Source organism: Somniosus microcephalus, chromosome 25 (assembly GCF_052327205.1).
Source record: "Somniosus microcephalus isolate GS21.2 chromosome 25, FLI_Smic_1.0, whole genome shotgun sequence".
Taxonomy (NCBI): domain Eukaryota; kingdom Metazoa; phylum Chordata; class Chondrichthyes; order Squaliformes; family Somniosidae; genus Somniosus; species Somniosus microcephalus.
The window spans coordinates 2,914,224-2,929,567 of NC_141011.1; the positions used below are offsets into that span (position 1 = coordinate 2,914,224).

Consider the following 15,344-nt stretch of genomic DNA (forward strand, 5'->3'; position numbering starts at 1 on the left):
GACTCTAATTTCTCTCCACGGATGTTGCCTGGCCTGCTGAGTTTTTCCTGCATTTTCTGTTGTTATTCCCTACTTTTATATTCCATTCCCTTTGCAATAAAGGCCAACACTCCATTTGCCTTCCTAATTACTCGCTGTACCTGCATGCTAATTTTTTGTGATTTCATGTACAAGGACCCCCAGATCCCTTTGTACCTCAGCATTTTGTAACCTCTCCCTATTTAAATAATACAGGAAACTTTGTTATATCCGGCACCGACGGGACCGAGCTGTTGCCGATCTATCAAAACTGCCGGACATACAAAGTTAATGTTGAAGCATACGGAGGTTTTCATCTCCGTATCTGACAACAAATACTGTTGCTTAGCAACAGCTTGTAAACAGTCGGCCCGTACCTTGGAAGCGTCTCTGTAGCTTAGCAACAGCTTCAGAGAGACTTTCCAGAGCCCGACTGTTGAAAACAAAGCCACGAGAAGAAAAAAAAACCTAACAAAACGGCTCCTGATTTCTGCCGGTAAATCGAGTTTTCCGGACATACAACCTCCGGGTAAACCAAAGTTTCCTGTAATTTGCTTTTTTTATTTTTCCTACCATTTAAATTGGCTAAAAATGAACAGGTTTATTGGCCGAGAAATTCGGGTCCCAACGCGTGAATACGCACGGGGTACTTGCGCGTAGGCCCAACGAAATTGCTGGTTTCGTGCATGCGTGGGAAGCCGGCACTTCCGTTCCCCTGAAAGAAGGGGTTCAGTGGTCGAACGCGTGCGCCGGAGAGGCGGCGTGTGCGCATTGAACTTACGTTTTTTTTCCAGCTTTCTCCAGGAAGGTAAGTCTCCAGAAGTTAAACATGTAAAAAGCAGTCGCAAGGCCTGCTTTTAACAAGGTAAGTGGTGAATTAATTAAAATTAAAACATTTTTTCCACAGGTTTATTATTTTTAAATACTTTAAAGAAAGGTAAGTTTATTTTTGGCCCCGTTAGAAAATGTAATTATTTTTTTCAAAGCTTTAATTTATTGTTTAAAATAGTTATTTCATTTAACTTAGTTTATTTTAAAAATGTGATTTAAAAAAAAAAAAAAAAATTTATTTGAGGTTTTAGTGATGTTTTGGGGCTTATAGTATTTATAGGTTTGACAGATTTTCCTGTCAAACTTATGAATGAAGCATTCCCTGCTACCATTGGCTCTCCATGGCCCATGTGATCCCAGGGGACGCATCGGACTAACTGCGCCCCTGGGATACGCAAGCACTGCGCGCCGGCAGTTGGAGGAGGCCCAGGATCGCAATTCCACGGGGGCCCACAGCTCAATGGCCGCGCGGTAGGTAAGTGCAGGTTGGAGGCTTGCACCCGCGGGAAGCCTCCGACCCGAATTTCTGGGCCATTTTTAAAATCTGATGGGGATATTGACGTGGATGTTGTGTGGCCAGTTTTTTGGGCAGTGTATGCCCTGGAGTTTAAATTTACCTGTTGTGTGTAGTTTGTGCCAAACTTGATTTGATTTTGACATAACTTTGAAATTCTGCAGAAATAATGCTGTATTTGTCTCTTTGAGCAGAAGATCCCAGGAATCTCACAGAACAGGAGTTCCTCTTGCAGCATAAGCAAGATCTTGCAGAGGCTGTCCAGGACCTACAGGCTTTAGTGGATTCTGTGACTAAATGTGATGACATCCCACTGCCAGAGAAAAAGGTATTGATCTATATTTTTTAATATCTGTCTTTTAAATGTGATTGTTTCTCCCCTCCCCCCCCCCCCCCCCCCCCCCCCCCCACTGTACACAAAGATGATGCAGCACAGGCCTTAACTGCTGTTTCCTGATGAAATGTGCTTGCTGCCCATCTACCTCACCCCCTGCATTGAAGAACATACGAATTAGGAGCAGGAGTAGGCCCCTCGAGCCTGCTCCGCTGTTCAATAAGATCATGGCTGATCTGATTACTCCACATTCCCGCCTACCCCCAATAACCATTCACCCCCTTATCAAAAATCTATCTACCTCTGCCTTAAAAATATTCAAAGACTCTGCTTCCACCGCCCTCTGAGGAAGAGAGTTCCAAAAACTCACGACCCAATGAGAAAAAATTTCTCCTCATTTCTGTGTCTCCCACAAGAGGAAACATCCTCTCCACATCCACCCTGTCAAGACCCCTCAGGATCTTATATGTTTCAATCAAGTCACCTCTTACTCTTCTAAACTCCAGCGGATACAAGCCTAGCCTGTCCAACCTTTCCTCATAAGACAGCGTGCCCATTCCAGGTATTAGTTTAGTGAACCTTCTCTGAACTGCTTCCAACGCATTTACATCCTTCCTTAAATAAGGAGACCAATACTGTACACAGTACTCCAGATGTGGTCTCACCAATGCCCTGTATAACTGAAGCATAACCTCCCTACTTTTGTATTCAATTCCCCTCGCAATAAACAATAACATTCTATTAGCTTTCCTAATTACTTGCTGTACCTGCATACTAACCTTTTGCGATTCATGCACTAGGACACCCAGATCCCTCTGCATCTCGGAGCTCTGCAATCTCTCACCATTTAGATAATATGCTTTTTTATTCTTCCTGCCAAAATGGACAATTTCACATTTTCCCACATTATACTCCATTTGCCACATCTTTGCCCACTCACATAAGCTTATCTATATCCCTTTGTAGCCTCCTTATGTCCTCTTCACAATTTACTTTCCTACCTATCTTAGTATCATCAGCAAATTTAGCAACCATACCTTCGGTCCCTTCATCCAAGTCATTTATATAAATTGTAGAAAGTTGAGGCCCCAGCACTGATCCCTGTGGCACACCATTCGTTACATCTTGCCAATCAGAAAATGACCCATTTATGCCTACTCTGTTTCCTGTTAGCTAGCCAATCTTCTATCCATGCCAATAGGTTACCGTCTACACCGTGACTTTTATTTTCTGCAATAACCTTTGATGTGGCACCTTATCAAATGCCTTCTGGAAATCTAAGTACAGTACATCCACCGGCTCCCCTTTATCCACAGTACATGTTACTTCCTCAAAGAACTCCAGTAAATTGGTTAAACATGATTTCCCTTTCACAAAACCATGTTGACTCTGCCTGATTACTTTGAACTTTTCTAAGTGCCCTACTATAACGTCTTTAAGAATAGCTTCTAACATCTTCCCTATGACAGATGTTAAGCTAACTGGCCTGTAGTTTCCTGCTTTCTGTCTCCCCTTTTTGAATAAAGAAGTTACATTCACTATTTTCCAATCTAATGGAACCTTCCCTGAATCTAGGCAATTTTGGAAAATTAAAACCAACGCATCAACTATCTCACTAGTCACTGTCCCGAACCCTGGCACCGGGCAGGCAACACAGCCGTCTAGACTCTTGCTCTTAGCCGCAGAGAACTGTATCTATCCCCGTCTATGCTGTCCCCTATTACCACTACATTCCTATTAATGCCCCCCGCTTGAATGGCTTCCTGGAGTAATCTCCTCACCTGTGAGGCTGGCAGCATCAAGTGAGCACTGTGAAGTAAATATTTCTATCAGCACAGCTATGTCACTAGACTTCCAGTAACCTGGAAGTACAAAAGAAGTGTACAAATCTAGCTTACTTACCTATGTGTAGATTTGCGGCAGTGGAAATAGTTAAATCAGCTGGTTAAGGCATAGTGTGGAGATTGAGCGAGTATAACTGGTGTACACCTGCTGTGTTCTGCTTCAGGTATTCTTAGACTGCTGTAAAGAAGCGGAAAGCAGTGTAGTTTTCTGCAGATTACTGGATAAAGTCACAGAAGAGAAGACTTTGCAACTAGAAACCCTGCTCTTTGTGCTGGAACAGAGCAAAGAAGCTTACCCAAAGCTGCGAACTGTGCTTCAGAACTTAAACCGAAACCTGCCCATCGAGCATTTAATACTAACTGGTGAGTTCGTGCATCAGTAACTGGTTAGTCCTAATACAGTTTCTGTTCTAACCGGTAAATTGGTGTGTTAAGTTGGGGGTTCCATGTATTCAGTGAAGTAACCTTTGGTTTGAGTGTAGATTATGTAATCTTTCTAAGAGGAGATAGTTCGAGAGAGTCAGTAACTCTCAGGCTCATTGTGTTGAAAGAAAAGGCTTGTTAACACCACGGCTTTGAATTGTATATTTTGTAGTTCCAAAGTAAGTGAAAGATAAAAGACTTGCTTGCATTTATATAGCACCTTTCACAACCTCAGGACGTTCCTATATAAATGCTTTATAGCCTGAACTCCCTGTGGTGATCTTTTACATTTTGTACAGTTCCGGCAAGAAGAAGGTTAGAGTGCAGGACTCGCAATTTATCATGTCACTGAAGAGGCTGTGCAAAATATTTGTCCTTTTCTTCTGGCTCCACAAAAGCGGAAAGATTCACAGGTGTTGGTCTCTGAGTTAGTTGGTGTATGTTTTCTTTGTTTTTCTCCCATGATGGCCTGGCCCATGATGTGAGGAAATGCTCAGATTCTGCCACAGAATAATGCAGCGCGTTGGTACACAAACACATTGCCTCACTGCTCTAATGAGTCTTTAGTTCAAATCTACTATTATACTAAAAACTTTGCCATTATAATGGGAGTTCCCTATGTAAAGAGGTCCAGTGACGCGGCCACTAGCTGGTGCTGCAGTTCTACTGTATTCTCTACCACTGACACCATGAGCAATGCCACGGGAGACTGACTAATACATGTATATATGAATAACTGCTTCCTTGTATCAATTGCAATTAAAATTATGGAAAAGGAAATTAGGGAAACTGAAATAACTGTCATAATTTTTGCTGTTTAACAATTTTTTCACATTTTGTAGCCAGCATCAATACTGACATTAGCAGTGCAATACTGTGGCAGTTTTACAGTGTCATATTTTTGTACAAGTCCAGTTGTTTCAGTTCACTGAAGTTGTTGCAGTGTACCAGAACGTTTTCTTTTGTTTAAATGAGTACTTATGCTTCTGAACTCTTGGTTATTGTCTGGAGGCAGTGCAGACTGTGCTCTCAAATATAGGGTGAAATATTGGGCCGTGTTTCCACTGTTTATAATCCATATGCTCTTAGCAGATCCGTGCACAAAAATAGTGGGCTGGCAGATAAATGAGAACTTTGAGAGATAGTTTCCTTTGGTTTTAAGTGGGTATGTGTTTGATTGTTGAAATCTAATTCCTCTGCCCTACCCATCCCTTACTTCAGCTGTCACATTTCAACTGAGGAAATAGTTTTCAGTTTTTGCACAACATGTAGCTTATAAAAACATCTGCAAGAATATCTGTGAATTAAAGCTAGAGGACTATATAATGTCACTTTGCAAACACAATAAATTATAGCATTTCCTACGTGCTTGAAAATAGGTTGTTTATGAAACAGCTAAAGAAAAAAGAAAGAACTTACATTTCTATAGTGCTTTTCATGTCCTCCAGATGCCCCAGTACACTTTACACTCAATTAAGCACTTTTGAAGTGTAGCCACTGTTGTAATATAGGAAAAGCTGCAGCCAATTTTGTGCATGGTACAAACAGCAATGTGATAATGTCCAGACAATGGCCCAGAAATTAGGTTCGGGGGCTTGTCGCGTGTGCAAGCCCCCGATGTGCACTTACCCGGCGCGCCGACAGCTGAAGCCTGGGCCTGCTTGGAATTCCTGTCACTGGCCCGGTTCAGCTGTCGGCGCGCTGTGCTTACCTGATCCAGCGGCGTAGTTAGTGCGATGTGCCGGCTGGGATCAGGTGAGCACTGGGCGGTGAGCACTGGGCAGCCAATCAGGGGAGGGGAAACTTCATTCATGAGTTTGATAGTAAGAACTGTCAAACTCATGAAAACTACGGGCGCCCAAAACACTACTTAAACTTTAAATAAAATTTTAAAAAACATCCCACTAATTAAATGAACTATAAATAACTTTTAAAAACTATTTTAAACAATCAAATTTTTGAAAAAAATAATTTTTTAAGAAATCGTGTCTAAAAATACACTTACCTTACTGTAAAGTCCTGAAAAACAATAAAGCTGTGGAAAAAATGTTATAATTTTAAATAATAGACCACTTACCTTAAAGAATCAAGTCCTTACGTCTCCTTTTTACATTTGTAAAAAGTTGAGGCCCTTACACACGGGCAAACCTGTCAAAAAGAAGGAAGTTCTCTGCGCGCACACGTTGGACCTCTGAACCCCTTGGAGGAAATGCCGGTTTCCCGCGCATGCGCTGTGCATGCTGAAATCCGGCACTTCCAACGGGCCCACGCGTGAGTACCCCGTCCATACTCACGCATTGGGACCGGAATTACTGGGCCATTCTGTTTTAGTGATGTTGGTTGAGGGATGAATGTTGGCCAGGGTGAACTTCCCTGCTCGTCTTCGAAAACATCCACCTGGGAGGACATCCACCTCGGTTTAACGTCTCACCCGAAAGACAGCACCTCCGACAATGCAGCACTCCCTCAGAATTGCAGTGGGAGTGTCAGCCTAGATGTTGTGCTGAAGTCTCTGGCGTGGCATTTGACCCCACAACCGTCTTGACTCCGAGGCGAGAGTGCTACCACTAACTTGAGGTGTACATACAGCCCTACCATGATGGAGGGGAAAATACAGGTTTTACTTTCTCCATGTTTCAGATATGTCGAATATTGCTGTGGTACAGACTGTAAGCCAGACATGTGAACAGTTGGTGTCATTTCAAAGGGCGTTGTTCTTGGGCTATATCCAAACATGTCTTTGCTGTTGGGTAAGAGGGGCATCTGTGGAAGCCTTTGGCGATAGATGGATGAGGGAGAAAGCAAAGGGATTCATATTGTGCTTATCGTGAAGGAATGATTTTTTCCTTTTACTCACACCTTGTTCATTAGTAGATTAACTTCTGTATCTGATTTTGTACGGAGCTGATGGAATGATTGATTGTTTCTAATATTTAGGTCGTATTGATACCGAAGATTTTCTGCTCAACCTTTACTTACACAAAGAGGAGGTCCTGGAATGTGTGACAGACTTGGGCCCTTTATTGGACTGCCTTGACTCTGCTGAAGAAACCGTTTTCAATGAGGAGGAGAAAAAGGTAATTTTCCTAGTTGAGTCTATTTATTTATCCCGAATTTGGTGTTGAAAAGGAAGGCAGCCTCTCTTTAGTAATCTGGGAGCAGACTTTAGAAATACAGAAAGGTACAGCACAGAAGGTGGACTTTCGGACCATCATGTCTATGCTTGAGATCTTTGCTAGAGAAATCCAAAACTAATCTCACTGGCCTGCTCTCTCCCCATCTCCCTCTATCTACCGTTGCTTCAAATGGTTTTCTACTTTTTCCTTAAAAGTTGCAGTTATTTCTGCCTCAGGTATTCCCTGTGACAAAGCATTGCATGCCCTAACAATTCTCTTCATAAAGACATTTCTCCAAACCTCTCGCCTCACTGTTTTAGTGACTATGTTTAATTAATGGCCTCTTGTTACTGTCCAACAACCAGAGGAAATAGTCTTTTCCTATCCACCCTATCAAAATCTTTCATAAAAACCTCTCTCAACTCTCCTCTAAGCCTTTTCTGCACCAATAGAAATAAAGGAAACTCTTTTTTATCCGACACAGACGGGACTGGCGTGGTGCCTGTTGATCAAAAAGTCCGGATTACAGAGAGGTATACAGGTGCAGGAGCCCCGGTTACCCGGCACTTGTGCAGGAGTCCCGATTACACGGCCACAGATCCAGGAGTCCCTGTTGCACGGCCACAGGTGCAGGAACCCCGGTTACACGGCCACAGATCCAGGGGCCCCGGTTACACGGCCACTAATATATAGTAAAACTTACCTGAACCTACTCCTGAATTTTGCCGGTTAAGAGAAATTTCCGGATATTTAGGTGCCAGTTAAAAGAGAGTTTCCTGTAGTCCCAGTATCTCAAGTCCTTCCTCATAACTATAGATTATCATCCCGGTGAATCTATGCTGTTTACTCTCTGGTTTTAATGTCTTTTAATAGCATACCTAAAACTTCATACAGTACTCAAACTATGGTCGAGCCATTGCTTTGTACATTGCCTGTATCAGTGTGGGTTAGGTGGTGTCTTCAAAAAAGCAATCAAGACTAAGTATATTTAAATCTGCTTGAGGGGAAGCTAGATAAGTACATGACAGAGAAAGGAATAGAAAATAGTCATTTTCTTGAGGGTATTTATCAACCTGCCTTTTTCTGATCGGGGAGGCTTTCTGAAGCCTTCAAAGTGACATGGTCAAATCAGATAGGTTCCATAGGCGGTGCTCGCTGTGTGTAGATCTGTGGGTGTAAGCTCCTGTTGTACTCTGGTAGTGCACACTGGAGAACTAATAGGCCATCATTTCTGAGTGTTTTTACATCTAAATGTTTTTTTACAGGAGAATTATTGAAATGATATTGCGAATGTGTAACACATCCTATTTTATTTTAAATAGTATTGTGCTTGAAAGATTTTGCCCTGTTTATGATGTTGCTCAGAGAGTTCTTTTAAATTACTAATGTATTAAAAATAAAATGAATAAAACCAAAGGAAAATTTCTATTATGCTCCGTGGTCAAACTCTATCCCACTGGCAAACATCATTTTTCAGGAATCCAGGAGAAGGTTGAATGCATGTGAATCCTATGTAACTTTAATGTAAAATAAGCACACATACGGAAGACACAGAAAATCACCTGGTGCAGGAAGAATAATAAACATCGATGGGATGAAATAGTTTAGACTAATGACCATTTAAACAAATATGTTGTGAAAGGGTCTAATACAATAGAATAAAGTTTGATTCACTACATAGAATTTACAGTACAGAAACAGGCCATTCGGCTCAATTGGTCTGTGCTGGAACAAAAGCGAAATACTGCGGTTTCTGGAAATCTGAAATACTCAGCAGGTCAGGCAGCATTTGTGGAGAGAGAAACAGAGTTAACGTTTCAGGTCGATGACCCTTCGTCCGATGATTTATGGTCTATGCCGGTGTTTATGCTCCACATGAGCCTCCTCCCACCTTAGTTCATCTAACCCTATCAGCGTAGCCTTCTATTCCTTTCTCTGTCATGTACTTATCTAACTTCCCCTTAAACGCATCTATGCTATTCCTTGTGGTAGTGAGTTTTACATACTCGCCACACTGAGGGGTGGCACGGCGGCATAGTGGTTAGCACTGTTACCTCACAGCGCCAGGGACCCGGGTTCGAATCCGGCCTCGGGTAACTGTCTGTGTGGAGTTTGCACATTCTCCCCGTGTTTGCGTGGGTTTCCTCCGGGTGCTATTCCTTGTGGTAGTGAGTTTTACATACTCGCCACACTGAGTAAAGAGGTTTCTCCTGAATTCTTTATTGGATTTTTTAGTAACTAGTTTTGGACTCCCACCAAGTGGAGACATCTTCTCTACATCTATGCTATCAATCCCCTTCAGAATTTTAACGACCTCTATTAGGTCACCCCTCAGCCTTCTCTTTTCAAGAGAAAAGAGCCCCAGCCTGTTCAGTCCTTTCTGCTATCATTCTTGTAAATCTGTTTTGCCCCTTCACCAGTGCCTCTATATCCTTTTTGTAATATGGAGACCAGAATTGTACACAGTACTTGAAGTGCGGTCTAACCATTGGTTAAGCAGTTGGTGTGTGTGCTTATTAGTATAACATGATTTGAGCTGATTAAACTGGGAGTGTGATCTTTAGACAGATGTACTGTTTCCACATTTTCTTGTTGCCACCAAGAAATGTCGTTGTGGTTAATATGTTGATGTTTAGGTGATTGTGGAATGCTGTCAGGGAGAGACAGCCAGAGGTGCCATGGCTAAGTTATTGAGGAAAGTCATTGAAGAGAGGCTGCTCAGTGCTGAAACTGCACTAAATCTTCTTCGTACAATGAAAGAGGCTTACCCTGTGCTCCAGTCCGTACTAAGAACCCTCGCAGCAGAACCAGCGATGGCTACAAAGTCAGGTTAGTTACATGAGCGTCTCCTGAAGAGGGCGATGATAATTCAGCACACTCTTTTTCAGAGTGCAACGTATTGTAGTAAAGTTGTGAGCTGTCATAAAGCACTGTAATTTAATGATAACTTTAAAATGCATGCGATAGTGCTTTGTGTGTACATATAGCTGTGACAAAGATTTAGCTAGCTTTGTGTTCTTTCATTTTGTTACAGTACATGACTTGTTAAAACCAGCTTCATTCACAGAACTCATGTTCTAGTTTAACTTGATCCACTTGTTGCAGATTCTAGTTTTGTCTGTGCCTGATGTCTGAGGGAGGGGCCAAGCCAATCAATTCAAATATAAACATCTTGTGGGATTTGTAAAAGTATTTTTGACAGTTTAACGGACAGTTTTCTAAATCTGTTTAGGTCTGGTCACTTTCTTTGAAGGTATTTACGAACCTGCCTTGTTCAGGTAGAGGAGTTCGTCTGAAGCTTTTTAACAAATAGCCAGGACAGATAGTTTCTATAGCTTGTGAGAATAAGAAAAGAATTTCTAAATAATACTTATATCCTACATTCTATGGAGTTTAGAAAAATGAGAGGTGATCTTATTAAATGTATAAAATTCTTAGAGGGCTTGGCAGGGAAGATGCTAAGAAGCTGACTCCCCTGACTGGAGAGTCTCGAACTAGGGGTCATAATCTGAGAATAAGGGGTTGGCCATCTAGGACAGAGGCTGTGAATCTTTGGAATTCTCTACCCGAGGGCTGTGGGTGCTCAGTCAATGAATATATTCAAGACTGAGAGCGATAGATTTTTGGGCACTACGGGAATCGAGGGATATGGGGATCGGGCGGGAAAGTGGAGTTGAGCTGAACATCTTATTGAATGTAGGAGCAGACTCGAGGGGCCGAATGGTCCACTCCTGCTCCTATTTCTTATGTTTTATTCTAGATTGGTGCAGCAATAACAAACTTTTTTTTCTTTGAGCCACCTCAACGTAATAACTACAGCAACAATATCTGTTCCATTATTGTTATTGATTGCTAATTCTATTACTGTTCAATAATTCTAACTGGCTTTTCAAGCCCAAGCCCAAGTCTAAGTCTAAAGTAACAACAGAAAATGCTGGAAATACTCAGCAGGCCAGGCAGCATCTGTGGAGAGAGAAACAGAGTTAACGTTCAGGTCTGGGACCCTTCATCAGAACTGGACAAAGCTGGAGATGTAACATATTAAGCAGGTGCAGAGACAGGGAGCGGTGGTGGTTTAGGAGAGGAGGAAGGAATTGAAGGAACATCCTGTACTTTTGTAAGAGGCAGGAAAGATAAAATGTTGCAAATGGGAATGGCAAAAATCATGCTGCATAAAAAATGGGGGCAGGGATTATTATCTGAAATTGTTGAACTCGATGTTGAGTCCGGCAGGCTGCAAAGTGCCCAATCGAAAGATGAGGTGCTGTTCCTCGAGCTTACGTTGAGCTTCATTGGAATAATGCAATAGGCCGAGGACAGAGAGATCAGAGCGGGAGTGAAGCGGTGAATTAAAGTGACAGGCGACCGGAAGCTCAGGGTCACCCTTAAGGACTGAACGGAGGTGTTTCGCAAAGCGGTCGCCCAATCTGCGTTTGGTCTCCCCAATGTAGAGGAGGCCACATCGTGAGCGGCGAATACAGTATATTAAATTGCAAGAAGTACAAGTAAATCGCTGTTTCACCTGGAAGGGGTGTTTGGGGCCCTGGACAGTGGGAAGGGAGGAGGTAAAAGGGCAAGTGTTGCATCTCCTGCTCTTGCACGGGAAGGTGCCAGGTGAAGGAGAAGGGCTGTTGGGGGTGATTGAGGAGTGGACTAGGGTGTCGCGGAGGGAGTGGTCCCTTCGGAATGCTGAAAGGGGAGGTGAGGGGAAGATGTGTTTAGTGGTGGGATCACGTTGAAGGTGGCGGAAATGGCGGAGGATGATCCGTTGAATGTGGAGGCTGGTGGGGTGAAAGGTGAGGACAAGGGGAACCCTATCGTGGTTCTGGGAGAGGGGAAGGGTGAGAGCAGAAGTGCGGGAGATAGAACGGACACGGTCGAGGGCCGTGACAACCACAGTAGAGGGGAATCCTCGGTTGAGGAAAAAGGAAGACATGTCGGAAGCACTGGTATGGAAGGTGGCATCGTCAGAACAGACGCGGCGGAGACGGAGAAACTGGGAGAATGGAATAGAGTCCTTACAGGAAGCGGGGTGGGAGGAAGTGTAATCCAGGTAGCTGTGGGAGTCGGTGGGCTTGTAGTGGATGTTTGTCGAAAGCCGATCGCCAGAAATGGAGACGGAGAAGTCAAGGAAGGGAAGGGAAGAGTCGGAGATGGACCATGTGAAGGTGAGGGAAGGGTGGAAATTGGAAGTAAAGTGAATGAACTTATCTAGTTCAGGGCGCGAGCAGGAAACGGCACCAATACAGTCATCGATGTACCGGAAGAAGAGGTGAGGGAGGGGACCTGAGTAGGACTGGAACAAAGAATGTTCCACATATCCCATGAACAGGCAGGCATAGCTAGGGCCCATGCATCTAAGTCTAATGTAATGTTTGTCAGCTGCCTCCTGAAGCCAAAAAGGATCATGTGAGGGAATGTGATAGAACTACTGGCAGAATTAAACTGCAGTGGGTTCTTATTTGATCCTGAGGCATGCTCTGGATTTACCTAGATATCTGGGCCAATGAGAACAGTTTCTGAGACGTAAGGGGCTAGCGTTCACCCATGAGAGTACTTTCTCAGATACAGAAGCTCAAAAAATATTTAGAGTAAAAAGATTGGAAAAGCCCCCAAATGTAACAACAACCATTGAACACTTTACAGCCTGATTGAGCTATATGAGGGAATGCTTGGTGCAGCAGTGATTATTCTTGAGGCATATAATACAGACTCTACCAGCCTGCACTGTAAGAGTGTAATTAGTTCTTGGCCAGATCACCAGCTGAAGCATATTCGTGCAAAGAAGACTCTGCATCTCATCTTCAAGTTTCTGCATCTGATCTTCATGTTTCTGGTCCAATCAGAGTTGCAGTTCTGCTGATCGAGAAATAACAACTGATAGAAAGAGTAAGCGAGGAGGGGATGTGGCTTTGTATGGGTAAGAGAGCATGGTTCTAACGGAGACCGGGAACTCTGCATCAGCTGTGGATAAAAAGGAAGCATTGTGGATCAAGGGGAAAAAACAATCTACATGGATCTCCTATAGGCCACCACCTCAGGAAGAGGGATTAGCCCTGGACCTTTATACTCAGATAAACGAAGCATGTAAGGGATCAGATATAATAGTTATGGGATATTGCAGCTTAGGGATAAAATTGGAATGTTTATAATGAAAGTAAAAGCAGGAAAAAATATGTTACTGGACACGGTATTAGACTGATGCATGATTCTAATGGTTAAGGAACCCACACATGGTGGGGGCTGATAATAGACCTCGGTGCTTTATAATAACTAGAGGATAGTAGAGGAGGTTGTAGTTAGAATACACCTTGAAAACATGTGCCACAGAATGTTTGAGTTTAAAGTCTGGCTTACAGTCGAGAAGGGAAGAGTACAACCGAGATTCTCAAATTTAAGGTAATTTCCACAGAGTGGAGAGGCAACTGAGCGGGCTGGACGTTCAGACTTTGGTGAAAAGAAAGAACTAGTATTGATATAGTGACTTCTCATGTCCTCAAGATGTCCCAAAGCACTTTACAGCCCATGGATGTTTAAGTTCAGTCACTGTTAATGTAGGTAAATATCTGCATCCAAATTATGCACAGAAAGATCTTCGAATAACACCGTGGGATCTTTTATATCTACTTGACCAGGCAGACGTTTCATGCCTTATTTGAAAGCATGGAGGAAAAATTGAATAGTTTCCGTAAGTCATTGCTGAGGATGTAAAGTAATCACTAAGAAGAAATTCCCTTAAGTATAAATCAGCAGTAGAACCAAGAGCGGAGCTGAATGCAAGGATCAGGTTTAGGATGTTAAGAAACCAGACAGGCAAGCTAAAATAGAAACATAGAAGATAGGAGCAGGAGTAGGCCATTTGGCCCCTCGAGCCTGCTCTGCCATTCAATGAGATCATGGCTGATCATCTGAATTCAGTACCCTGTCCCTGCCTTCTCCCCATATCCCTTTAGCCTTAAGAAATATATCCAACTCCTTCTTGAATATATTTAATGAATTGGCCTCCACTGCCTTCTGTGGTAGAGAATTCCACAGGCTCACCACTCTCTGGGTGAAGAAATTCCTCCTCATCTCTGTCCTAAATGGCTTACCCCTTATCCTTAGACTGTCACCCCTGGTTCTGGACTCCCCGGCCATTGGGAACATCCTTCCTGCATCTAGTCTGTCTAGTCCTGTTAGAATTTTATAAGTTTCAATGAGATCCCCTCTCATGCTTCTAAACTCCAGCGAGTATAAGCCCAGTCGACCCAATCTCTCCTCATACGTCATTCCTGCCATCCCAGGTATCAGTCTGGTGAATTTTCGCCGCACTCCCTCCATGGCAAGAACATCCTTCCTCAGATAAGGCGACCAAAACTGCACACAATACTCAAGGTGTGGTCTCACCAAGGCCCTGTACAACTGCAGCAAGACATCCTTGTTCCTGTACTCGAACCCTCTCACTACGAAGGCCAACATACCATTTGCCTTCTTAACCGCCTGCTGCACCTGCATGCTTACCTTCAGCGACTGGTGCACAAGGACACCCAGGTCTCATTGCACTTCCCCTTCTCCCAATCTATTGCCATTCAGATAATACTCTGCCTTCCTGTTTTTGCCACCAAAGTGGATAACCTCGCATTTATCCACATTATACAGCATCTGCCATGCTTCTCTCCAATCAGCCAACCTGTCCAAATCATACTGGAGTTTCTCGGCATCCTCCTCACAGCACACACGCCCACCCAACTTTGTGTCGTCTGCAAACTTGGAGATATTCCCTCGTCTAGATCATTTATATATATTGTGAATAGCTGGGGTCCCAGGACCGATCCCTGCGGTACCCCACTAGTCACTGCCTGCCACTCGGAAAAAGAGCCGTTTATTCCAACTCTTTGCTTCCTGTCTGCCAACCAATTCTTTATCCAAAGCAGTACCTTGCCCCCAATCCCATGTGCCTTAACTTTACACGCTAATCTCTTATGCGGGACCTTATCGAAAGCCTTCTGAAAGTCCAAATACACCACATCCACTGGTTCTCCCTTATCTATTCTACCAGTTACATCCTCAAAAAATTCCAGTAGATTAGTCAAGCACGATTTACCTTTTGTAAATCCATGTTGACTTTGTCCGATCCTGTCACTGTTTTCCAAGTGCTCTGCTATTACATCTTTTATAATGGACTCTAGCATTTTCCCCACTACTGATGTCGGGCTTACCGGTCTATAATTCCCCGTTTTTCTCTCTACCACCTTTTTTGAATGGTGGGGTAACATTAGCTACCC

General features: G+C 43.3%; 1 protein-coding gene across 3 annotated transcripts in view; it reads left to right on the plus strand.

Moving 5' to 3' along the window:
* The window catches only part of zbtb40 (zinc finger and BTB domain containing 40), a 98,228-nt gene that overhangs the window by 21,228 nt on the left and 61,656 nt on the right, over positions 1 to 15,344 (plus strand). For all 3 annotated transcript variants that reach the window (XM_085966782.1, XM_085966783.1, XM_085966784.1), the window contains exons 3-6: positions 1,558 to 1,691; positions 3,706 to 3,904; positions 6,902 to 7,041; positions 9,717 to 9,909. In XM_085966782.1, the coding sequence (XP_085822908.1) occupies positions 1,558 to 1,691; positions 3,706 to 3,904; positions 6,902 to 7,041; positions 9,717 to 9,909 (666 nt within the window). The remainder of the gene's footprint in view (positions 1 to 1,557; positions 1,692 to 3,705; positions 3,905 to 6,901; positions 7,042 to 9,716; positions 9,910 to 15,344) is intronic.